The sequence below is a fragment of the Manis javanica genome, chromosome 6, assembly GCF_040802235.1.
Source record: "Manis javanica isolate MJ-LG chromosome 6, MJ_LKY, whole genome shotgun sequence".
NCBI classification, from domain to species: domain Eukaryota; kingdom Metazoa; phylum Chordata; class Mammalia; order Pholidota; family Manidae; genus Manis; species Manis javanica.
The window spans coordinates 99,700,222-99,726,217 of NC_133161.1; the positions used below are offsets into that span (position 1 = coordinate 99,700,222).

Consider the following 25,996-nt stretch of genomic DNA (forward strand, 5'->3'; position numbering starts at 1 on the left):
CAACAGCATGGGCACCAAGTGGGTGACTGCTCTCAGCCTGTTCTCTCCATACCCTTCTTTCCAGGAGCTTGTGCCCTGATGACATTAAAGCATCCATCGCACATACTCTGTGGCTGCACACCTTTGTAACCCTGACTCAGCCAGCAATCTTGTTATTGGGATAAAAGAAAGGTCCTACTGGGGTCTGACCACATCTCTATGTGTTGTGACTGTGAGGGGGGCTTTGGAGTTTCAATTTGGACTTGTTAGGTGGAGGGCCAGGGGTGCTGTGTGTGAGGCCCGTGGGCCCCTGCAGGGGGATACTCAGCAGAGACAGGCCAGTCTGGCTCCCTTGCTCCTGTTACAGAGTTCTCTGTCTGAGACCCAGCTGCCCAGTGGGTCGTCCTGAGGACCTGAGGGGCATGGTGCCCTCAGAGGGGGCCTCACTCACACCATGCTTTCCTGTTGGCTCCTGTCACTCTTGCCAAACTTGTCCCAGTGTGTCATACCTCCAAGGAGCAGGGAGAGTAAGGAGGCCAGTGGGTCACAGAGGAGCTTCTGCAGTTGTAGTGAAAAAAATCAAACAGCCAGAATGGGTGTTCCTGTGGGGTGAGCTGAGTAGCCTGCTGAGGGTGTGAGCAAGGTGGTGCCAGGACACCAGGGACCTGGACAGGAGGGTAAAGATGGCCTTGGTGATTTGGGATTTAGAAGACCTGGAGAGTGAGGAGGGCGCAGGGGGCAGAGCATGGGGAGGGAGGGCTGGGAGGGCCTTCGGGAAGCACAGGAGGGCCTGGGTTTGGGGTAGGGGTGCCATTGAGGGGCTTCCCGTAGGGGAGCTGAGACCCCACAGGGCCAGGTGCCCTCCCCAGGCCACAGACACCTGCCCTGACCGGCCCCTGCTGGATCACCACCACCTGATGACTGTGTCCCCATTGGCCCATGGCTTCCCTCCCTGTGGCCTTCTCTGGCCTTCCCAGCACTCAGCATTTCCTTCCCTTTGCCTGCATTTCCTCTTCATAGCAACAACCTGTTTCTCTTCTTTGGCATGTAATTGCATTCTCCCCACCAAAAGGTCTGCCTGTGCAATGTTGATTTCCCTAGGGCCACCTTGTTCTCAGTCGCCCTCATGCTTCCAGAAAGCAGGGCCTTTGTTCTTTATCAGTCCCATGTGGCCCTGTGCTCGGCCTTGTGCCACCTCAGAGGTGCCATCTGGGGGCAGTGACAGCCAGGCCTGAGTGCCATGGCCTGGGAAAATCAGAACCACACCAGGAGGACATGCATGGCCCTAAAGGGTTAGGTTTTGATGCTTCCGGAAGGAGAATGTTTCCAGACTAAATTCACTCATTTATGGACTTGATGTCCTCTTTTCTTCTCAAGTTCTAGAACTCTTGTTATCCCTTCTTAAATGTCTATCATATTTGATACCTCTAAATAGCTAAACACTGTGTTAACCTTACAGTTGGTATCCCAACATATTTTTTAAAGGTTATTTGTGTTCATAAAATCCAACCAAGCCTAAGTATAGTAATCATGGTCATACATGTGTGTGTGGGTATGCGTATGTGTAAATGCGTGTATGCATACATGTGTATGTGCATGTGCATGAAAGTGCCTGTGTGTGTGCACAGAGGAGAGGTGGAGTAGAGTGGAAGCCGCCTGGTGGACGGGGACGGCTAGCACCCCCGTCCCTGGGCACCGATGCTTTGTCCTCAGCATGAGGGGCTTATCCCCAGGCCTCTGCATGTCATAACTGGAGCCTTGACAGCAGCCTTCTCACCCCCAGACTGTGGCCACATTCATGCTTAAGGGCCAAGTGTTCCTCCTGTTTGCTTTTCCCTCCCTTGGGACTGACGTAAGCAGAAAGTTTAAGCCGAGTGTTAAAGCAGCCTCTCCCAGGGAGGGAAAGAAATGCCACTTCCAAAGCATGGAGTTTGGAGTTAAAAGTACACTAGGGTAACATCAGTGGGCAGGGAGGACAGGGCTGTTTGTATATAAAACAGCAAAGCTTTAAATGGTATAAAGAAAAACCTAAGACTATGAGAACTCTCATTTTCTTGAGTTGTCCAACACAAAAACTTTTGGAATCACAAATAAAAATGGAGTAGACATCAAAGAATTCTGCGATTGATTTGTTATCTAGCCATTCTCCTTAGAATACAAAGTGTAGTCCAGTGATGTGTTGGTAGATTCTACTCTAAGTAATGACAGCAGGTGTAAGGATGTTTGCACTCCCAAGCTAGGACTCTCTGGGTAGCTGCAAATTAACATAGCGCCTTAGGGAACACCATATGCTTCAGGGTGACAATGTTGTAAATTGTAAAACACTGCTATAAACATAAAAACTTAGATTAAGATTATATCACCAAATAATAATCCAGCTCATTTAAGAGTGAAATAAGTGATTCAGTATGTTTATGTAATTTTCACAAACGGGGAAGGAAGTTTGTACATGACCCTGTGTAATGATTTCTGCCATGCCGTAGAGCTATGGAATGAAGAGCTTCTGAATACAGTTTTGCTGCATTTTGCTTTGTTTTAAAGCATCATAAAATTCAAGGGCTTCTACAAACTGTTGAATTAACTCTTATTAGAAATGGTTCTTCTAGGAGAAAGAGGGCTCCCTTGCATCTCCTCAGCATGGGGTCACCTCCACTGATAACATATCATTTGTCACTTCATTTGCTTTCACAACATTGTGTTGCATGTCCAGCCGTGTTGCTCCAGTGCAGTTACCTGGGAAGTTACTGAGCTGCATGTCCTCATGCTGGACATTTTGATTGTATGCCTCTGACCTTGGAAATTCAGATCATGGGCAACGTCACTTTGCCAAAGGGGACACTTTGCTTTTATTTTTTAAGATTTTCTTAAGAACAAAGAGACTCCTTCTAACCACAGTGGGATGGGAAATGGCAGTGTTTGAGACATTTTTTTTCATAGATTCAGACTCACATCATGATTCCTGTTTATTCATGCATATTTGTTGAATGCCCATTTTATAAGAGACAAAAAGGCATGGTCCTTCATCTCAGTAAGCTTACACCCTAGTATCAAGAGACACACCTACATGTAAGGTAAATGCAACAGAGACAGTGATAACTGTTCTAAGGGATCAGTGAGTGAACAAACTATTAGGAGATGGAGCTCAATTTAAGTCATTAAATATTATCAAATTTTTATGTGTGACCAGGCCTTGAGATTGAGTGGTGAATAGGCATGACCCCTGCAAGGAGTGGTATAGGCTTACACATCAAAAACTTCAAAGAGAGACTGTAAGTACTACTAGAACTTTTCCTAGTGCACATGGTGGGAGTTAGGAAGAGACAGTGCATGTTCCATGGAAGAGGGGGCATTTAAACCAAATCTGTTCAAAGGCAGCTAATCAACTTTGAGCTCATTCCCAACGACATGAAGAGGCATGGAGATAAATAATGCCAGTCGTGTTTGGAAACAGCTTGACTGTAGTATGGAGTACAGGTCCAATAGTGTGGATACCCCTGAAGGCAATTTCAGGGGTCACTCCATGGGAGGTTTTAATTCAAGGATGAAAAATGAGGGACCAGAAGGAAGCAGTGAGACAGGAGCAGGAGTGGCCTGTTAACGGGCTGGTTTTGTTCTCTGGCTGGAAGTCACTTGCATAAACTGAAGTTGGCTGGTGAAAGGACCTGTGAAGAAGTACAGGTGGCAGTGCAGAGAAAAATGGTTGGACTTCTTTACAACAGACTGACCTGGGGCTTAGGAATGGGGAGGCCATCGTGGTCAGGAGCCCCGGCCTTTGGGGGATGAAAAGAGGCTGTCTCAGAGAAATGAGAGGTCAGGTGTGCAAGGAGGATGTGTAAGGCTGGCGGGTGGTCCGAGATGGAGGGGGCAGATGGCGTACCTCCCGGGGCTCTGCACCCTGGCAGGAGGCAGGAGACGGACGCACACCGGGGTGCTCTGGCCTCTCATGGATGCAGGGAGGGAGTGGCTGCGCCCCTCACAGCTCCGCATCAGTGTTTATAAACCCTGAGGTCAGGGCCCTCATCCACGCTGTGGTGTCTGTTTAAACATCACTGAACTGTTTGCCAAATGCTTTTGCTGTATTATCTCATTTGATCCTTGCAACAGTAAATAGCTATTATTTTACCCACTTCAGCATAAGGAAACTCAGACCTAAAGCACTTTGACTGTTGGTCCAAAATACAGAGTCAGTATTGGAAGAGGGCAATTTTCACACTCGGTTGCTTGGCTCCCCCATTTCTCATTCTTTTCCTACCACTGCTGTTTTGTCAACTCGTTCCCTGTAACTGATTGCAGAGCAGAGCTCTGCCTCAGGGAGACGTCACGGGAACTTATGAGCCTGGAGCTGCAGCTTCCTCTGTTGAATTTACTTCCTGTTGAATTTGTTGAGGAAACAGACTGTCTTCTTAAAATATGGACCAGCTGCCCTTTGAAGGCCACACGGTTTTATGAGACGGAGGATATATAGTCAGACTTCTCATACCAAAATAGAACTTTGAGAAAATTATTTAACATCTCTGAAAGATCTTTTGTTTTTTCCTTAATGGGGATAACAGTACGTATCTTTCAGTCTTATGGTAAGAGATGGAGGAAGATGCCGATCATTTTCCCGCCTGAGGACTGAGGCTCCCTCCTTCCCTGAGGTCAGTGCGAGGCTTCATTCCCTCAGGTGTTTACTCAGCTGCCCCTCTTTAGGGAGGTCTTTAGTGTCTGTTCTACCCACTCATAGAGGCATAAGAACCCTGACTGTTAGCTGGCACCATGGCCACTGGGAATTAAGAATGCATTTCTCAGCTTTCATGAGTGCTACATGTGGCTAAAGAGATATAATAGGAGAAGTGTCTGCAGCTTCAAGGATATGGATTTGTAGTGGCAGGCATGCACTTTTTCTGCCCTCCTTCCCTTCTATTCTGAAAGCAGGTATGATGGTTGGAGATGAAACACCTATCTTGGCCCACGAGTCAAAGTCAGCCAATGGAGGTCTGTGAGCGGAGCAGCAAGACAGAATTAGAGGAATGGCCATGCCCACTTTGAGCTGCCTGACTTCAGACTTTAAATTTGCTAATATCCCATCTACTTTGGGTTTTCTGTCACTTATACATGAATCTAAGCAAACTAATACTCCCTGTGACATCATTAATACAACAGTATGTTTACCTGATGATTTTCAATCTTGTTTCAGTTGAATATAAGCTCTTGGAGGGTGAACCTTTATTTTTGTTTATTTCTGTAACATTTAGGATAATGCCTGGTATAGGACATGTACTAAAGGTAGTTGCTGAGCAAAGAAATAAATGAGTGAATGAATTTAAAGTCCAGTACATGGTGGGCCTTTGCTAAATGATCCCTCCTTCCAAGGTGCCATGACTGGGCTTTAAGAGGAATCAGCTGAAGTTATGGAAGCATTCAGACTCTGCCTACCTTTAATGAACAACTACCACTAATAGCAGTAATCGGCTTTATTGATAAAAACTTTTATCCAGATCCCGTTTATCTCTAGACAAGGTAAAGCCTGTTTTTCTTCAAAACCTTCTGCATTCACTCTTAGTTTGCTGCTTTTAGAAACAGGGCTTTGTACCCAGCGTCTCCATTAACAGGCTCTATTGGGTTTGTGAATCAGGCCTAATTGCTGCCCTGGCCCTGGCAGTATTTTCTATCACCTTCTCTGCTGGATAGTCAGATTTGGCTGTGATGCACACTGACCTGCCAAGAATTAATGTGTGATGCAGACAGCAAAAATGGGCCATTATAAACTCAACTGTACCCTGTGGGATAATGAATTCTGATGGTAAATACAGCCTGTACAGCCTAAGCATAGGGAAACACAGGCTAGTCAAGGAAATGGATTTCTGTTAAATCAGAACTCTGTTTCAGAATAGATATTTTTCCAAAGAAGACATACAGATGGCCAACAGGTACATAAAAAGATTCTCAGAATCATTAATCATCAGGGAAATGCAAAGCAAAACCTCCCACCAGTCAGAGTGGCCACCATCCAAAGACAAGGAATGACAAGCATTGGTGAGGATGTGAAGAAAAGGGAACCCTCCTACACTGCTGGTGGGAATGGAAATTGGTGCAGCCACTGTGGAAAACAGTATGGAGGTTCCTCAAAAAATTAAAAATAGAAATACCGTACTATCCAGCAGTTTCATTTCTGCATATTTATTCAAATAAAACAAAAACACTTACTTGAAAAGATTTTTGCACGCCTGTGTTCACTGTGGCACTATTTACAATAGCCAAGACGGAAGTAACCCTAAGTGTCCATCAATGGATAAATTGTGGTATGTATATGTGTGTGTGTGTATACATATGTATATGCATATTTGTGTGTGTATGTGTGCGTATGTGCGTACACACACACACACAACTGAATATTACTCAGCTATAAAAAGGAATGGAATCCTGCCATTTGTGACAACGTGGATAGACCTCGAGGGCATTATGCTTAGTGAAATAAATCACAGATGAAAACGAGCTCATGGATACAGAGAATAGATTGGTGGTTGCCAGAGACAGGGGATGAAGAGTGGGAGAAATGGGTGACCCATTTTTTTGTAGAGTTTTTAAAAAAGAACTACATTTCAGGTTTAAAATGGTTCAAGACTGGGATTTGTGAGGTTTATTCAGTCTGTGTTCAGTTAGCCTAAAATTTATGTGTATGTCTGTGTGTGCATATATTTATGAGTATGTATGTGCATGTGTCTGCGTGTATTTGTGTGTATGTGTCTGTGTGTGTGTGCATTAAAAAACATGCATGAACTCTCAAGCTTTCTTTGTTTCATAGTTTAGAAGCATTTTACCAATTTGATTTTTGGCTCCGTTTTATCAAAAGCATAAAAGAACCTTCTACATCACTTGGATTTTGTTACAGAAAGTAGCAAACCAGTGTGTAAAATGCAGTGATTTATACAATTAGCATTCATCCTCATGAATCTGTCAGTTGCCTGGAGGTGGGCTGGTCCAGGTGTCTAGGATGGGTGGGTCTGTTCTCCCTGCGGCTCTTCCTCCTGGGAGCAGTGGGGGATAAAGGAGTGGAAGACCAAAATACACAAGTATGATTCAGGCCCCAGGTTAATTCACACCTGCCAACATCCCTTAAGCCAAACCAGGTCACCAGGCTACAGAAAAGGGCAGTAAGCTAGTCCCACCCATTAGTGGAAGGACATGGCAAGGTTATGTGGCAAAGGGAAGGGATGTATGAAGGCAAGAAGAACTGGAGTCATGTTTACCATCTACTCCAATTCCCACATTTTGTCCCTAATTTTTTAAACTGTGGCCATCTCTTTTTTTTTGTTTTTTAACAACTTCATTAATACATTACATACCGGAGAACTTACCCATTTAAAGTGTATAATTCAGTGCTCTTTAGTGTGTTCACAATTTTGTGCAACCCCATCCACAATTAATTCTAGAATATTTTCATCTAAAAAAAACCTGTCTTTTACAATAGATATTTTTAGATTGAAGCTATCATCCCTTCAATTCACTCCAACCCTTAGCCCCCACTAATTGATTTTGTATCTTCACAGATTTACCTTTTATTGTCATATAAATGGAACTATGTAATATGTGGTCTTTTGTGATGGGCAGCTTTCACTTAGCATATCATTTTAGGATTCATCCCTCTATTCAGTATTGTATTCCTTTTTTATGGCCAAATAATATGCACACTTTGTTTAAACATTGTTGATGGTCATTTGGGTTGTTCCTACCTTTTGGATATTACACATAATACTGCTATTTATTCATTTAGGTATGAGTTTTTGTGTGGACATATCTTTTCATTTTGGGGGGGACTATACCTTGGAGCAAAATTGTTGGATTGTATAGTAACTCTATGCTTAACCATTTGAGGAACTGTCAGACTATTTTCCAAATTGGAGATGCCATCGTACATTTGTATTGGCAGTGAATGAGGGTTCCAATTACTCCACATCCTTGCCATTAACTTTTATTATCTGAATTTTACTTAACCATTCCAGTGAGTGTAAAGTAGTATCTCACTGTGGTTTTGATTTCCATTACTCTGATGACTAATGAGGTTGAATATACTTTCATGTGTGCTTACCTGCCATTTGTATATCTTCTGTGGAGAAATGTCTATTGAGATCCTTCACCTATTTTTACACTTAGTTATTCATCTTTTATTATTGAGTAGAGGAGTTACATATAATAGATGCAAGCCCCTTCTCAGATACATGATTTGCAAATATGGTCTGCCATATGTGGTTTGCCTTTTCCTTTCTTGATAGCATCCTTTGAAGCACAGATATTTGTAATTTCAGTAAAGCCCAAATTATGTATTTTTTCCCTTTTGTTCCTTATGTTTTTGGTGTCATATCTAAGAATCCATTAGGAAATCGAAGACAATGAAGATATATCCCTACACATGATTCTAAGAATTTTATATGTTTAATGCTTACATTTAGGTATTTGATCCATTTTGAATAAATTTTTACATTAACTGTGTCTGAGATAAAGGTTCATCTTCGTTCTTTTGCATGGGCTATCCAGTTTTGCCAGCACCATTTATTGATAAGATAATTCTTTCCATTGAATGGTCTTGGCAACATTTTCAAAAATCACTTGACCTACAGGTTTATTTCTGGATTTCAGTTCTATTTCACTGCCTTATATGTTGATCCTGATGCTAGTACCACATGATCCTGATCAGTGTTGTTTTGCAGTAAATTTTGAAATTGTAAACTGTTGCTCCTCCAAATTCATTCTTTATCAAGATTGTTTTGGCTGCCATAGGGCCATTGCATTTCCATATGAGTTTTAGAATCAGCTTATAATTTCTACAAAGAAGGCAGCAGGGATTCTGAAGAGGAATGTGTTGAATCTCTAGATCAATTTGAAGAGTATTACTATCTTAAAACAGGTGAAGTCATCTGAACCATGAACATGATATATTCTTCCATTTATTTAAATCTTTAATTTCTTTTAACAGTGTTACCTAGTTACAGAGTAAAATTTTTCACTTCTTTTGTTAAATTTAATCCTTAGTATTTAATTTATTTGGATGCTATTATAAATGGAATTGTTTCCCTCATTTCAGTTTTGGATTGGCCATTGCAAGTGTGTAGAAATACAACTGGCTTTGTGTATTGATCTTGTGTCTTGCAACCTTGCTGAACTTATTCATTATTTCTAGTATTATTTAGTGGATTCCTTGGGCATTTCTATATATACAATAATGCCATTTATGCATATAGTTTGGCTTCTTCCTTTCCAAAATGGATACCTTATATTTCTTTTTCTTGCCTAAGTGCTCTGGATAGAACCTCCAGTACCGTGTCGACTGGGTGCTGTGACAGTGGGCACCCTCATCTTGTTCTTGATCTTAGGGAGAAAACTTCCACTGTTTCATCACTAAGTATTATTTTAGTTGTGGGTTTTCATTAGTGCCCCTTCTCAGTTTGGGAAACTTCCCTTCTATTCTTAGTTTGTTGCTCATTATTCATCATAAAAAACTGTTGGAGTTTGTCCAGTGGTTCCTCTGCACCTACTGTGATAATCATGTTGTATATTACATTAGCTGATTTTCAAATGTTAAACATACCTCGCATTCCTTGGATAAATCCTGTTAAATATATATATATTTTTATGTTACCATATATAATTTGTTAGTAATTTGTTGAGCATCTTTTGTTTTGTGTCCATGTTCATAATAGATATTGGTATTAATATCTATTATTAATTGGTATTAATATTTATTAATAATTGCTATTAATATATATTTTTATTGATCTATTAATAATTGGTATTAATATCTATTATTACCATAATTGGTATTTATTTTTCTTTACTTGTTAAAATTCACTAGTAAAGCCATGTAGGCCTGGCATTTTCTTTAAGGGTAGTTTAATTAATCTAATCTCTGTACTTGTAATAGGCCTATTTATGTAGTCTTTTTCTTCTGAGTTGGTTTTGGTAGTTTTTGTCTTTCTAGGAATGCATCCACTTTATCTAATTTATATAATATATTAGAATATCATTGTTTGGAGTATTCCTCTATAATCATTTTATTTTTGTAAGGTTGGTAGTAAAGTCCTGTCTTTCTACCTATATTTCTGATTCTAGTAATACGAGTCTATCATTTTTTTCTTTGGTCAGTCTAACTAAAGGTTTGCCAATTTTGCTTATCATTTCAAAGGACCAGCTTTGCGTTTCATTGATTTTTCTCTATTGCTTTTCTGTTCTCTATAACATTAATATCCACTCAAATCTTTATAGTGTCCTTCCTTCTTTTTGCTTTAAATTTAGTTTGCTCTTCTTTTATCAGCATCTTAGGTGGTAGACTAGGTTGTTGGTTGTTTTTATTTTAATTTTTATTGAAGTATCATTGATAGACAATCTTACCCTGGTTTCAAATATATAGCACAGTGGTTCAACGGTTACCCAGTTCTCACCCCCTCTAGTGTAGTTCCATCTGTCAACATAGGAAGATGTTACAGAATCATTGGCTATATTCTTCATGCTGTACTACGATACTTGTGACCAATTTGCATTATGATTGAGAATTTTTGTGCCCCCTTTTTCCCCTCACCCTCCTCACCTCCCCACTCTAGACCCTCCCCCAGTGTTTGAGATTGGTTTTGACCTCCCAGGTTTCTGTCTTTGGCTCTCTGACACACTGGCCAGCCTATACTTTGGCCTATATCTCCAAGGAATGCACCAATCGCATCCCCAAGACCGTAACCACAACCTCTACTGTTTGTCATGAGGTCTCTTAGGCTTGAACTTCTTCCCACTCTGCTGCCAATGGAATTGGTTCCTTTGAGAAAGGATTGAGAATTATCTATTTTATGGCCTGCTTCTCCTTCAAAGGAGAATCTCTGAGCCATGGCTCAGGAACTGGGTAGGGGATGGTATTTGCTTCTCTCTGAGTGACACTTGCTTGAGGAGCTGAGTGCTCAGTGCATCAGTCTCAGGGAGGTTGTCTTCTTCAGCCTGCTTCTGCAGGTATGGAACCATTGCTTCATGAGCCAGAGAAAAGGGTGATCTTGGCCCAGTTTCTTTAGTGATAGGGCTTCCATGCTGCAGCTGAGCAGAAGAATGGAGCCTCTATCTCTTTGTGGCATGTTTCTGGAATATAGCCTTAGTAGTATGTAGCCAGGCCAGGACGGGTAATGAAGACATTTTGCTCCTCCCAGGATGATAGTTCTCTGACAGCAAGCTGGGGTGGGAGCCCTGTGTTCTTATAACACTCTTGGGGGTGGAGTTGCCATCTTGGGTTCAGGGGTGGGAGGCAGGAAGCACCTCGCAGTTCAGATACCATAGAATCTTGCCAGTCTTACTTAGTGTCTATAGACTTTTTGAATAAATGTTTTTTTTTTCACTTGCTGTATGCCCTAAATACCATTTCTGGGAACTTAAAATGGTTGCTTTTGTCATTTTCTCTGGGGAGCGGGCATGTGGAGCTCCTCACACTGTTGTGCCTCAAGTGTGACCATTCTGTTTCCAAAACATCTATTCACGTCCACTTGATGCTGGTTTTAACACCTACATCTAAAGTGCCTGCACCTTAAAATGGGCATCCAGGCGCATTGTTTCCGAGGCCTTTTTGAATATCTGGTTTCCAAATGCCCTGCTCTCCTACCATTACTGTAAGCATGTATAGTTTCAACGTATTGCTTATTAAACATATTCGAGTGATTAAACGACATTGCGTAAGGGCAAGGACCCATCTTTGGATTGGACTCTGGGAAATCGCGCCAATACAATTATTTATGGAGAAGCCAGGGCATCGCCTGAAATATACACATCGGTACAATGTATTGTAGAACAGCTGGTCCCAATTAGCATTTTCTTTGTCCTGGTCATCCAGCTTCTACTTTGTGGTTGGAGGGACCCAGAGTAACATTTGAAAATATTCATTGTCTTGATGATTCATTTTTACAACCCCTATCTCACCATGGTCTTCCTTTCCCATGGGAGACTTAGAAAAACGTACCTGATTTCATGCCAGTGAGGGTTCAGAGACCCTCAGCCCAAGGGTTCTATGGGGTCCTGTGCTTTATGGTGTCCACATGCCCCTCTCTGTCCTTGTGTCTGCAGGGTTCCCCTGAGCGCCTGCTGCCTGGTTCTGGGAGCCACATCAGTCTCTTGCTATTCATCCCTCCCAAATAGTGCGTGGGTTTAGCTAATTTCCTGATGTTTGCTGACTGTGGATCTGAGGGGGAAGTCACCCCAGAGCACCCCAGAGCCCTGCTCACCCGGCCGCAGCCTGGGTTCTCCGCGGCTCCTGTCTTGACTACCCTGGCAGCCGACGCATGCTCACCCTGCTGTCCTGCAGGAAAGGTCCGGCTACATTCAGGCTCCAGAGACTTTCACCTTGAGTTTGGTTTCTCTGAGTGCTGTCTCAACAAGCGGAGGGAGGCTGCTCCTTCAAGCAATTCCTTTCTGCTAAGAAAATAGTTCATTTTTCTTATTATTCCATTGTTGTTGTAAAGGCTGTGCGATCTGACTTGGAGTCTGTAGAGATGATCTGGGAGCCCTCTGACACTGAAGGCAAAGAGCTCTAATCACATCTTCCAGAGGGACCATTACCCCCTCACGTGCTTCAGACCACAGCCAAGCAGAATAATGTGCACCTGCTTACGTGCCTGTACAGAACGTCTGAGAGGAGGAGCACTAAAGTGATTATGAGGCTGTGAGCTCTGCACAGGCGGCGGCTGGGCAGGTGTGCTGGCTCTGAAGGCTCACCATAGTCATGATGGTGTTGTCCCCTCTGCTGGGTCCCGCCTAGTAGATGCTCTGGGCTTCTCTCTGGGCAGTGTTCTTCAGGCTAGGAAGTACATCGCCATGGCCTTTCTCCAGGAGTTGGGGGTAGGGGGGTTATGTAATATGCTGGTAGGCTTAGAGAGGAAACATCAGGATGACAATGATGGCTATGGTTCCCTCTGTCCCTGCAGGTGACTGTGGCCCAAGCCCAGTGTGGTGGCTGACCCTAACTGCAGTAAGGCCCCCAGCGTTTCCCACATTAGGATGTCAGCTATAACAGGACATTGGGTTAGCTGCTAGAAACATTTCCTGTTCCCAAAGACTTTACCCTTCTGCTACTTACCACACCCAGGGTGGGTGGACACTCAACCCACAGAAATGCCCTTCTTTTTGATAATAGGCTTTGGATTTTATTCACTTCAGGGAAGTGTGCCACCTTGCAGCACTTCCATGTTAGGGCCTGTGTTCTCTCAGGGAGACTGAATAGGGGGCCATGCATGGAGTCTTACAGAACATAAGACCACATGAGCTCCTGTGTGTTTATTTGTTTTCATATGGTTTGTGTTACTGTCTGCTAAATTGAACCAATCTGTTCACTGAAATAATTTTTGTAGTGTCTTATTGGCCCTTACTTATTTTTAAATTAATTATTTTTATTTATATATTTTTAATTAAGGTATCATTGATAAACAATCTTATGAAGGTTTCACATGAGCCACATTGTGGTTTCAACATTCTCATATTACCAATCCCCCCCCAACCCCATTGCAATCACTGTGCATCAGCATAGTAAGATGCCATAGAGTCACTACTTGTCTTCTCCATCCTATATTGTTAATGGCCCTTTTATGCAGGAGGATAATTACACATTTAGGAGCTGTTGTTATTCTTCTGTTAGTCAGAAAAAAACCACATAAATAATTTAGTTCAATAATAAAGAACTTTTTCAGATCCTTGCATGTTCCAAGCAAAAATTGTCTTCTGTTGCTCTGAGTGGAAATCATGGTGTCAGGATTTCAACTTCATAGGTAATAGTTATATTTATATTCCTACTTCCCCTTTAAAAGGGAAAAGAAAAATATGCCTATTTGTCAAGATTGAGAAATACAGAAAATCACTCATAATATTGTCAGCTATAAGAAGTATCTTTTATCTATTTAGATTCTAGGGTATTTCTGAAATGATGGTAAATGTTCAGAGCTCATGGAAAAAATGCAGGGGACTGAATAAGAGACCATCTTACAAGCTATAATCTCACCATCCTGAAAACAAAACGGTCTGTGCTGCTTGTTTGGTCGGTAAAATCGTATCTTGTGAAGATGAGGGCACTTGTTTTTTCATCCTGCTGTCTTGACTATTTAAAATGACTCGTTTAAAATGGTCCCTTTCAATTATCCCAAAATGAAAGGAAAAAATACAGAAGTAATCAATACATTTGCTGTTTGGTTAAAAGAGAAACAGTATTCCCATTCCACCAAACTGTCACAAGGAACTAAATCCATTCATTAACTCACAAGGAAAGCACTTCCCCATTCCCCAGGAGCTGAACGGAGCCCAAGGCAAAGGCCTCCACCCAGAATAGGGCCTTGCACACTGAGCATTAAGTACATGTGTTGAGTGGATGGAGGAAGGGAGATTAGTGTGCACAAAATGAAGACGTCATAGAGGAGAGCCTGGTGGGTGGAGCCCAGGAGCTTGACTGTGGACGGGAGACTTCCAGCCTGGAAGCTGGCAGGGCCTCCTGAGTTCTGAGACAGTTCTGTTGGCCCTTCCCTGTGGCAGCCAAACTCTGAATTCTGGATCTATAGCTGGTAGAGTCATTTAAGAAAGCTACACCATGGCTGCAGACAGGAATCTTTATAGAGCTGTGCTGACCCGGGTCAAGCTTCTCTTCCCTGTGAGGCTGTGCCATTGACCCACTGTTACCTTGCCTTCAAACTGAGAAGCTCATGGAGGTTCTTCTCAAAGAGTTTCTTGCCCAGGAGGAATGCTGGTGTCAGCTGCCAAAGGCTGCTTTTTATTTGTTGTTTGTCAGAGGCTCTCTTTATGTAAATACCTTCCATCCGCAATCCCCACAACCATTCTGATTTGCATATACAATGATGAGAAAGTTTCTGAACCAAACTATAGTTGGAGTAAGAAAGGAACTGGGGATGGAGAGACGTGGTTTTGGAGTTTGAAGGCCTGCAGTAAGCTGAGTGGCATGAAGTCCCCAGATCTGTGTGGGCCCCATGACTAATAAAGAGGAAGCCCTCTGTTCTCCTGGCCGCAGAAGGTGACTGTGTGAGTTAATGAACTGCTGGGGTGAATGGTGAGCCAGGGCCTGCTGCACGTGGGAGTCTGAACCCCACTGGCCAGTGGAGGCTGTACCTCCATCCCTTCCCTCTAAGGTGCATGACTTTGACCAAATGACCTGACCTCCATGTGATTTCCTTTCACTTTAGTCCTAGGGACAGAGGTAACGACATGGAAATCCTTGGGGTTTAATGTGGAGCCACATGCTTAGCAGTTCTGTGACAGTGACAGTGGGTCCTGTGCTGTCACGCTCTCCTCCCCTGTCAGCAGGATCACGTGGGAACTGAGATGACAAGGTGGTTCCAAGGTGGCCAGCTGCAGACCAGCCAAGTGCTCACACAGACCTTCCTTCTGCATCCATTCCTCAGCTGGCCCTTCTCACATTCTCACCCCTCTTGAGATGTCTGGCATTAAAAATATCTGCACGGGTGTTTGTTATTCCACTACCACCTTGCTCATTCTTGGATTTCAGCATTTATTACATATTTCACCTTTAATGTTGGTTGCACCAAAATGTATTGCAAATAGCAGTTGAATACTTATAGGCACCTTTCCTGGCAGGTAATGCTGTTTATTTATCTTTACATTATCTCCAAATATGCAAATGATGTGGACATATGGATTTTGTAGAAATGTCAGACCAATGAGTGAATATATGAGCAATGACTCATCAGATTGGCATGAATATGTGAGTTATAGGCAGAAATGAGAAAGTAAAGATAATATAAATTAGATACTTGGATCATAATGAATGGGATAATCTACAAAGATTCTCTTAGTTATTGAAAATGACATGCTTTTTTAAGTTTCTACCCAGAAGTCTTATTGACTAAATATTCTAGAAAGATCCTGAGAAGTTTGCCAACCTATTTCAGGAATATTTTCTCTGGAGATTTTTTTTTTAAACAACTGTGTAAATCAGATTCTCTAGAGTAATGCTGTAAGTTGCTTCATTCCAATGAAACTTCATTTTGAAAGAATTTTAGATATTAATATGTAGATATGCTTCTAGTGAGAATTTAGCAGACAATTATTGGAATTTAGCATTTTTTTCAAACACATTAGCAAAAATGCCCTGAGGGCTGCCCCTTCTGTAGATGGCAAGAGCAGACCTCTGCTTACTGTCTGCTTGCAGCTCGTACTTCTGTTCAGTAGGTACCCCAGATTCATGTTCTTGTCCTTTCATCTGCTTTTGTCAAAGTGTTCTCCAAAGAAATCAGGAGCTTCCTCACACCAAAGACAGTGTTCTCCCATGTGAGTCATATCCTGCACAGAACCCAAATTTTGGTATATATTTATTTAGTTACTCAGTGCCTGACACTGTCCCAGGTGGTTTATGAGGATTGATTTATGCAAGGCTCTGACTAGCCTACCTGACAGCAGCTAGTATTTCCAGCCCATTTTCCAGGGTGGGAAGAGTTGCCTCCTTGGGGTCCCACATGCAAACCCAGGCTGCCCATCCAGATCTGGCATCCTAGTGCAAATGCTGCATTATGCTACGATCATAATCAGCATCGGACCAGAAACACATCCCAGTCCTCAGACATCCCTGGGACATGGCCTTGGGCACAGACTCAGCTGAGAGCTCTCTGAAGAATAGGAGCTCCTGCTGCACATGCCAAGCCTTTTTCTCTCCCATGGAGAGACGGCAGAGATGGAAGTGGGTGGCCCTTGTTAACGGGCAGCATGGTTCTGACCTGCACTTCTGGGCAGAAGAGGAATGGTAGACAAACATACCCCCTGTACTGACACAGTTTTTGGCCTTTAGAAATTCTTAGGGAGAGCTAAGCATATTTTATGCTTTCATTCACATTTCATTCATATTTTATAAATGTCCTCAACAACCTCTTTGCTACAAGTGGATTCAAAACCACCAATGTTGAATAATAGGAGGCAGCTGGGACCACATACAAATCTCAGGGGAAATTTGAAATCAGTGTAGGAGGCCAGAAAACAGAACCAGACCAGGATCTCTGGGGTTGCTGATCTTAGGTCTTCTTCACCAGAAAAATGATTTGACTCATAAACATATTAAGATCAACCTCACTTGCAGAAAATTCACTTAAATGTAACACGTCTTACCAGCAATGCTTCATAAATGAAGGTGCTTATAAGGCTCTGGGCATAAAATTTCTTCATTCATTCAACTAATGTTTTTTAGTTCTAGGTACTTGGGGTAGGTATATTAGTGAACAAAATTGACAAAAAAATTATCATGATATATTCTGCATTTCTTTTTACACAGCAGGTTGTTATTGAGTTACTGTTATGTGCCCAACACTCTACTAGCCATTGGGGATAGGCAGGAGAGTGACAAACATGGGTTTGGGGAGCCCCATAAATCCTTGGGGGTGCCATCTGAGATTGCTCTATGGTGTGAACAGACCTCAGGTGTGGTCCTGCGGGCACTGTGGAGCCACCAGCTACAACTTGCAGTGTTGGGAAGTGTGTCTCTGGGGCCAGCAGATCCCAGGCTGTCCCTGAACCCGTTGGGTTAAAGTCCAGTTGGGAGAATTGTCTTCTGTCATAAACAAATGTCTTTCGCTCCTTACACATTACTGTTCATCTGTCTCAGCCACACACTTCAATCACCACAGCTTCTGAAGCAGCCAGGGCTCCTCGGGCCGGTGTCTAGGCAAGCTGTCACTCTGTGATTCAGCACTGGGCTCTCGCGGTTGCCCTACCACTGCCCCTCTTTCATCGATAAGTATGAATGCCAGGGTTGGCGGATTTTTTTTAAAGATAAATCATTGTCTGTGTCAATGAATTGTGGCAAACTGCCTAACTGGGTTGCAATTATTTTCTGAGTACTGTGTTTTTGAGATTCCAAATTCTCTCAACAATTTGAAATAGTTCCTTTCTTTTACTGCCTCCCTGTGAAAATGGACTTAGACCCATCTTAGGTCCATACAGTAGTAACCAGATTTTTATTTCATTCGACCCTCAGGTTTGGTGATGGTTATACTGTCAAGGTTTGGCTTCATAAGGAAGCAAATCAACACAACACTGTTTCTGACTGCTTGAAGCTCTATTTTCCAGGAATCCAGTTTAAGGTAGTGCTAATATTCTACATTACTTCTTTGTTTTCAGCTTAAAAATCTCATAAATGCACTTGGCTTTTAACCTGTTCTAGTTCTTTGCTGTCATAAGATACTGCCTGTTGTCTCTGTCTCATTGCAAAGTGTAGACCACGCCTCCGCTCCACAGATAGCATGGACAGGGCATATTGCCCGACCACTTGCCCACATGTTGGGTTGCCCTGAGTCCACTGTGGGTACACCCTCCCCTGACCCTCATGTGTGGTCACAGCTCATTTTGCTCAGGAGGGAAGACTGCAGAAGTAATCATCTTCTGTGTAGCTGCTGTGGGGCTTATAGGCTTGGTGGCTTCAGCATTAATTTGCAAGGGGTGCCCTGTGCCTAAGACTGACCATAATCCTCTACCAACCTGATGCAAAGCATGATCCCTGACTCAGCAGTGCAGTCATCACCCAGGAGCTGGTTAGACCTGCAGATTCCAAGTCTGCATTTTACCCAGGTGACCAGGGCAGCCCTATGCATGGTAACATCTGCGAAGTACTGTCTATAGTTTTCTTGGATTACCCTGTGATCTTAGCCCCTAAGAAATTGTCATCTGTAGCCATCACCTACCTATGTGTTTCAACAAGAACCATGGGGTAAATCCTACCAGGTAAGAAGCATGCTGTGTAAGGACAGGCATTCATGCTCAGGTTCCCATGTAAATGGCCCTATATAATGGCTACCAATAGGGCTATTGCCATTTGCACCTATGAAGACAAGAATCAGAATGGTGAAACACCCCACCAAGAGTTGTTCAGCTAAGGGCAAGGACAAGTGCATGCCCAGCCCAGGTCCCAGTGTGAAGGTCAGGGCGCCTCTGTGTTGTGGCACCTGAGCTTCCTCCTTCCCAGCTCTTGGTAGGCATCTTCTTCCCCTTAGAGAGGCCTTCCCCACCCTCAGGGCATCTGAGGGGCAAGACAGCAATGAGGCCCAGGGAACAACACTTATCAAAAAAGCCACACAATAGATGCTGTCAGTTGCATCCATAGAGATTCCCTAAACTGACCTCCACACCTCCCTGGTATTTAAGTGTGTGGTTTGAGAAAAGATAATTTGGCAATTAAATGTACTTAATAAATTTTTCTTAATGACTGCTAGGTATGTGATACAATGTGTTTCCTTTTGGTTTTTAGGGGCAGCGCCTTAATTTATTGGAATATCATGTGCCAAAAAGATGGGAATGCTTAGCTGACCTGTTTAAAGTTCTAGAGAAGAATAAGGCCTCCTTGAATATCAAGCATTACTCCATTAACCAGGCCACTTTGGAGCAGGTATAGTGCCTTGAATGATTCAGCAGGTTGCTTTTTGGTATGTTCTTGAGGCCTACTAGGCTGATTTTAAAACTAGCCAGATTACCTCTGTAGTAATCTGGATCCTTTGTTTAATCACTGTTTGGTTTTATAAAATTCTGATAAGGATGGTGAGTGTTAGGAGGTTTGTTTATTGTCTGCTCTGCACTCTAGGTACATATTACCAGAGCTTCTTCTTGTTCATAATTACACTGGGCATTCAGCAGGTAAACCATAGCCAATCCACCTCCCCTTCCCCACTCTGCCCACCCACCAGTATCTCCCAGGTCTCTGCTGTTAACTGGGTGCTAGCTAACTTTGGGCAGAAAAGGGCTTGCTTTACTAAGAGTACCAGAATGTCACATTACATCACAACTTTCTTTTAAAGCTGTGCTGAAGGCATTGAGAACTTTCATGTGATAATTGTCTAGAAACATTTATCATTCCTGGAGCTATGTCCTCAAAGGATTTACCTGTTTATGGTGATTTCCTAGGGGGTGGTATGAATTAAAGGCTGTGGTTTGTAGAAAAAGTTGGGCAGTGCTCTGAGAAGGTGTCCTCTCTTAGAATCGTTGACAACAAAAGGTCTCGGTTCTCATAAGTTAACAGTTACAATACCATTGCTTTCAGGTGTTTATTAATTTTGCGACTGAGCAGCAGCAGCCTCAACAGTGTGCTCCCGACCCATCCATGGACTCTTACCGGCCGTCTCACCTGCCTATCTAAGCACTAAAGAAGATGTTTTTAAGAGGACCTAACCCTTCTCTTTCATTACCATTCATACTCGAAGATCAGAGGAGCCAGTGCACAGAGAAGGAGCTGGAAGACGTATCCAGGAGTCACACTTCATTCTCTCCTCATTTTCTATTTTGAAACTCTTTGTTAATCAGGAATCAGCAAACTGAGAGGTCCTTCTTTTCTGTGGATTTTTTGGGAGTTCCTGCAGCAAGGTTCCTCTCTCTGCAGAGTCACAGCGGGGTAGCTTCTTTGGGACACAGGCAGGAATGAGTCAGCAGTCCCAGTGGAGACCTTCTGCAGCTGCCAGGGCTGTCAGACGTTGTTCCAAACATGTCATTTCACTTTAAAGGACACCGAGGCCGCTGAGGTTAAAAACTCCTCATTTGTTTGTTTAGGAAGTAGTACCTAGGACTCTTCTATTTTTGTCATCTTTTCACTAGAGATGCTTATGCATGTCTAAATAAAAACTCAGTGATCGAAATGCAAACTTTCCCTGATATTGGATGTCATTATATGGTCTGACATGAAAAAATTTCCAGCATTTTCCACAAAAGATGCTTTTAAAGAAAAATAAGTATTGAAAAGCTTTATAGTCAACCCTTTAGCAAAATTAATTAAATGGAACTGAACACTCTGTATCATTTATAAAAGTTTTACCAGAATTTCACAAATTATAAATTTAGGGGGAAATATAATGTGGATGTATTTCTTCTTAATTTGGATTCATAATTCCTGATTTGTTTAAGTTACTCTAAGCCAGTGGTTCCCAAATGCGGTGGTCCCCTTCGTAGCCATAGCAGCATCTCCTGGGAGCTGCAGAGTCTTAGGCTCCCCAACCAAAGCCAGTGAATCTAAAAGTGAGATTCACTAAAACTCACCCTCTGGGGCTGGAGCGCCACACTCCAGGTTTAAAAAAGGCCTTCTGGTATTCTGATGCACATCCTGGTTTGAGAACAAATGACCTAAGGAAATGTCCAGTTACCTTCTAATTATACAAGCAAAGTTAGCACAGTATGTAGTAAATAAACGTTACTTTTCAAATATTTAAAGATTATCTAAAAATTATGCCATTCTCAGAATTATTGTTGTCAAAATTCTTTTCATTGTGAAGTACTGTGATGTGGCTCTAAAAGGCTATAAACCTGACAGTCTGCATCTTGTACTTAGTAAAGTGCATTTAAAATCATGTGCCTCCTACATTGTGTCAAATAGTCTCCGGACAGACATATCGGAGTTATTTCTCAGCCTTCTTTGAATAACATTTTTCTGAAAGCTCAAAGGAAGAGCACATTAATTTCATTAAAAAATTTAACCTTATCCAATTAAGTTTTCGAGCAATAGTAGCTTGTTATCAAGGGACACTTTCTCACATTTCTTTACTGCAAGATTTCATTAAAATCTGTCTTTCCTGAATATCATTCTATATGCAACCAATTTTTAAAAGTTAAGGGTTAAGCCAATCATGTATAGTTTTGATTGAATAGTTTCATTTACATGAATCACATGAATTGTGCTTTTTTAAATAATTTACAATTTAGGGTTTTATGATCCCTCCTAATTCTAACATTGTCTCATTGTCAAAATGGAAGATGTAATCTTTTGTTACTGTTGTTGAATGAATCAATAAAATGTATGAAACACAAACTGGTTTATACTGCAGTGAATAAATGAGATGCACTTTAACCTGTTTCTTTGGATATAATTGTGTTTTTGCAAGTATGTTTTCTTGCATCTTTAGAGATCCAGTTTAATATAGGAAAGGGAGAAATGCAGCTGCTCTAGATCTTTTAAAGCTTGAAAGGTTAACATTTAATTGAGTTTTTAGTCTGCTATGTTCTGCTCCTAGGGATTCTTAAGTCTTTGAGCTGCTGTGTTCTTGAAGGCTGTGCTTTGAGGTATTGCCCTTAAACAATGAACGGGGAGAAGAGAGAAACTCAACATGCTAAACACCATCTCCCTGAAGACTGGACACAAAAGGTCAAATCTTATGTTAATGTTGAAAATGTCATTGCATTTTTAAGTCATGCAGCTATTTTATGCCTTGGAGTTAAACATTGTCTTAAGATCTCTGGGCTGAAGTTCACACAACTGAGACTTTTAAACAAACCATATTTCTTTGGAAGCATCCTACATGGAGTGCCTTCAAGGCACAGGTAACAGGGGTTGTTCTAGTCCAGTGTTCTAGTCTGTATTTTATGGGTTTTCTCTTCCCCAATATTGAAACAGGTGATATATTACAGCCCTCATGAAACCAAGGCTGTAAAAAGAAAACAAGAAATATGTTTTCAGAACAGCAAAGAGTAGAGGACACAGTTATCAGTAGTTTGGTTTAGTGGGCATGGAACTGAAATGTAGTTCAACAGAATCCCTCCAAATCATCTTACAGGATACACACACCATACACACTCTCCCATGTTATGCGCTGTTCATGCATGTGAATAGGAGTACTTTGGCTTAATCACCAATTTCCCCACCCAAACATGAGATGTAGATATTTTACATTTTCAAGCAGGTCTGACCATATTTCACCTCTGGTTTTTGCTCTGGGCTGTATCAGCATTTCAGCTCAGTGATGGTGTTGGTATGATATTTTTCTAGTATGTGATAGCTCCTTATCACATGTGTGAATAATTCAAAGCCATTTCAGTCACATGCACACACATTCTTTCTTCCAGTTACTATTACTGAGCCTATTATTTGGGCATGGATAGATGGCAGGTACTGTGCACATGGGGTGGTAGACTAACAGGTAAAAAGCCACTGTCCTCAGCCAGCATGCGGTCAGGTGGAGACTGTACAGGTGAGATTATAGGCAGCAAGCACTCCCTGCAATGGGCCAGAGTGCTTCCCTCTCATCAAACATGTAGGAACTTACTTGTACCAGTGGGGTTGACCTTTATGGATGGAGAAGACGGTGAAGGTCATTTGAGGGTAAGAGAATGCCAGAGAAAATCACCAATCACTGATAGTCAATGAACAGGGGGTATTTGCCTGTTACTCTGGAGACATTGATGTATTTCTGGGCATATGTATTGAAATATGGATTCCATAGACATCAAGAACCCAGTAACCATCTTTAGAATTTCGTATGTATCCCAAAGTGGCCACTGGAGTTTCAGCTATCAAAATATTCCAAGCAGCAAAAAAGTAGAAACTGGATGAAGGAGAAAAAAATACCACACCATTGAAAGAGGTCTCCTGGCAGCCTAACCTACTTAGGCTTATATGGCATTGGCCAGAAAGAATCACATGGCTGTAACTTAGCTGCATGAATGTGTAGGCAGTGCAGTTTGAGTTGTGGCCCTAAGAAGAAGTGAGGGTTCTGGCTCTGGCAATCGGTACTGAACAGGCAGCCAGCGATCTGTATTACAGGAATGCATAGCAGGTTTTATGGCCATTTTGCATGGAAACAAAATGAATTCAATTTTGGACAAGTTGAATAAACTAGGTAATGTCCCATTATGTGACTCTCTTTGGGCAATCAAGTTTCTAAGATTATTACTATTTTCAGGATTAACGTCACATTTTAAACTCTGTAGATCAGATGTCATTTGTATTTATAAACTGTTATTGTCAAACTGAATGTAGTAGGCAAGGAGAAGGAAAAATTTTATGGATATTTTTTCCATTTGGGCAAATACATAGCATTGTCATTTTCTCATAGTGAGAATTCCTATTGAGAGCATTAATGGATATATTTGTCCTGCTGAAAGGGATTCAAACTACTGAAAGAAGTCAGAAACATTTTTCCTAATTATTTGCTATTGCTTGTCATTGGAAAGGAGATATTTTACTATGTTTTCAGTGAATCCATCACAGTTTTCATCACATTAGAGTGTTTTAAGGAAAAATGGGGTCCACTGAGTTAAATGCACATCACAAACCTTGCCAAATTCTCTGGTTAAAAAACACATCTAGGGCGCAGAGCCAAGATGGTGGCGTGAGTAGAGTATATCTATGAAAATATAACAAAGACAACTCTTCCTAAAATAGAGACCAGAGGACACAGGACAACATCCAGACCACATCCACACCTGCAAGAACCCAGCGTCTCGCAAACGGGGTAAGATAAAAGCCCCGGCCTGGCGGGACTCGAGCGCTCCTCCCCCCAGCTCCCGGCGAGAGGAGAGGAGACAGAGCGGGAGGGAGAGGGAGCCCAGGACTGCGGAACACCCAGCCCCAGCCATCCAGAACAGAGCGTAGACACAGTGCATGCGTGGGGACCTGGATACTAGGGAAACAGAGCAGCAGGACCGGTGAGAGGGTGCCTGAGGCCGATGCCGGAGAACAAAGAAATGGGAGCGACCATTTTTTTCTTTCCACTCTCTTTTTTTTTTGTTGCTGTTGTTGTTTTGGTTTGGAGAGTACTTTTTGGAAGTCTTAAAGGGGCAGGACAGGACACGTAGCCCAGAGGCAGGGAATCTGGGGATCTCTGGGCACTCTAACCCCCTGGGCAGCAGGGAGCACGGAGGCCCTTATGGAGATAAATAGCCTCCCGGCTGCTCCCCCTCCAATGGGGCTCCACCATTTTGGAGCAGCAGCCCGAGCCAGGCCACACCAACGGCAACAGTGGAGATAAACTCCATAGCAGCTGGGCAGGAAGCAGAAGCCCTGTCTGCACACAGCTGCCCAGCACAAGCTACTAGAGGTCGCTATTCTCCCAGGAGAGGAAGGCCACAAACCAATAAGAAGGAAAGCTCTTCCAGCCGTCACTCGTACCAGCTCTGCAAACAATCTCTATCACCATGAAAAGGCAAAACTACGGGCAGACAAAGATCACAGAGTCAACACCTGAGAAGGAGACAGACATAACCAGTCTTCCTGAAAAAGAATTCAAAATAAAAATCATGAACATGCTGATGGAGATGCAGAGAAAAATGCAAGAGCAATGGGATGAAGTCTGGAGGGAGATCACAGATGTCAGGAAGGAGATCATAGAAGTGAAACAAACCCTGGAAGGATTTATAAGCAGAATGGATAAGATGCAAGAGGCCATTGAAGGAATAGAAACCAGAGAACAGGAACATATAGAAGCTGACATAGAGAGAGATAAAAGGATCTCCAGGAACGAAACAATACTAAGAGAACTGTGTGACCAATCCAAAAGGAACAATATCCATATTATAGGGGTACCAGAAGAAGAAGAAAGAGGAAAAGGGACAGAAAGTGTCTTTAAAGAAATAGTTGCTGAAACGTCCACAAACTGGGGAAGTAAATAATTGAACAGACCACGGAAATACACAGAACCCCCAACAGAAAGGATGCAAGGAGGACAACACCAAGACACATAATAATTAAAATGGCAAGGATCAAGACAAGGAAAGAGTTTTAAAGGCAGCTAGAGAGAAAAGGGTCACCTATAAAGGAAAACCCATCAGGCTATCATCAGACTTCTCGACAGAAACCCTACAGGCCAGAAGAGAATGGCATGATATATTTAATACAATGAAACAGAAGGGCCTTGAAACAAGGACACTGTATCCAGCACGACTATCATTTAAATATGATGGTGGGATTAAACATTTCCCAGACAAGCAAAAGCTGAGGGAATTTGCTTCCCACAAACCACCTCTACAGGGCATCTTGCAGGGACTGCTCTAGATGGAAGCACTCCTAAAAAGAGCACAGAACAAAACACAACATATGAAGAATGGAGGAGGAGGAATAAGAAGGGAGAGAAGAAAAGAATCTCCAGACAGTGTATATAACAGCTCAATAAGCGAGCTAAGTTAGGCAGTAAGATACTAAAGAGGCTAACCTTGAACCTTTGGTAACCACGAATCTAAAGCCTGCAATGGCAATAAGTACATATCTCTCAATAGACACCCTAAATGTAAATGGACTTATGCACCAATCAAAAGACACAGAGTAATAGACTGGATA

The 25,996-nt window shown here is 42.4% G+C and overlaps 1 protein-coding gene across 1 annotated transcript in view; it reads left to right on the forward strand.

The window, feature by feature from the left end:
* Positions 1 to 21,790, forward strand: part of ABCA13 (ATP binding cassette subfamily A member 13) — a 361,430-nt gene extending 339,640 nt beyond the window's left edge. The window contains exons 60-62 of the mRNA XM_073239122.1: positions 17,954 to 18,059; positions 19,220 to 19,357; positions 20,006 to 21,790. Of these exons, the coding sequence (XP_073095223.1) occupies positions 17,954 to 18,059; positions 19,220 to 19,357; positions 20,006 to 20,101 (340 nt within the window). The 3' untranslated portion in view covers positions 20,102 to 21,790. The remainder of the gene's footprint in view (positions 1 to 17,953; positions 18,060 to 19,219; positions 19,358 to 20,005) is intronic.
* The last annotated feature ends 4,206 nt before the right edge of the window (positions 21,791 to 25,996 follow it).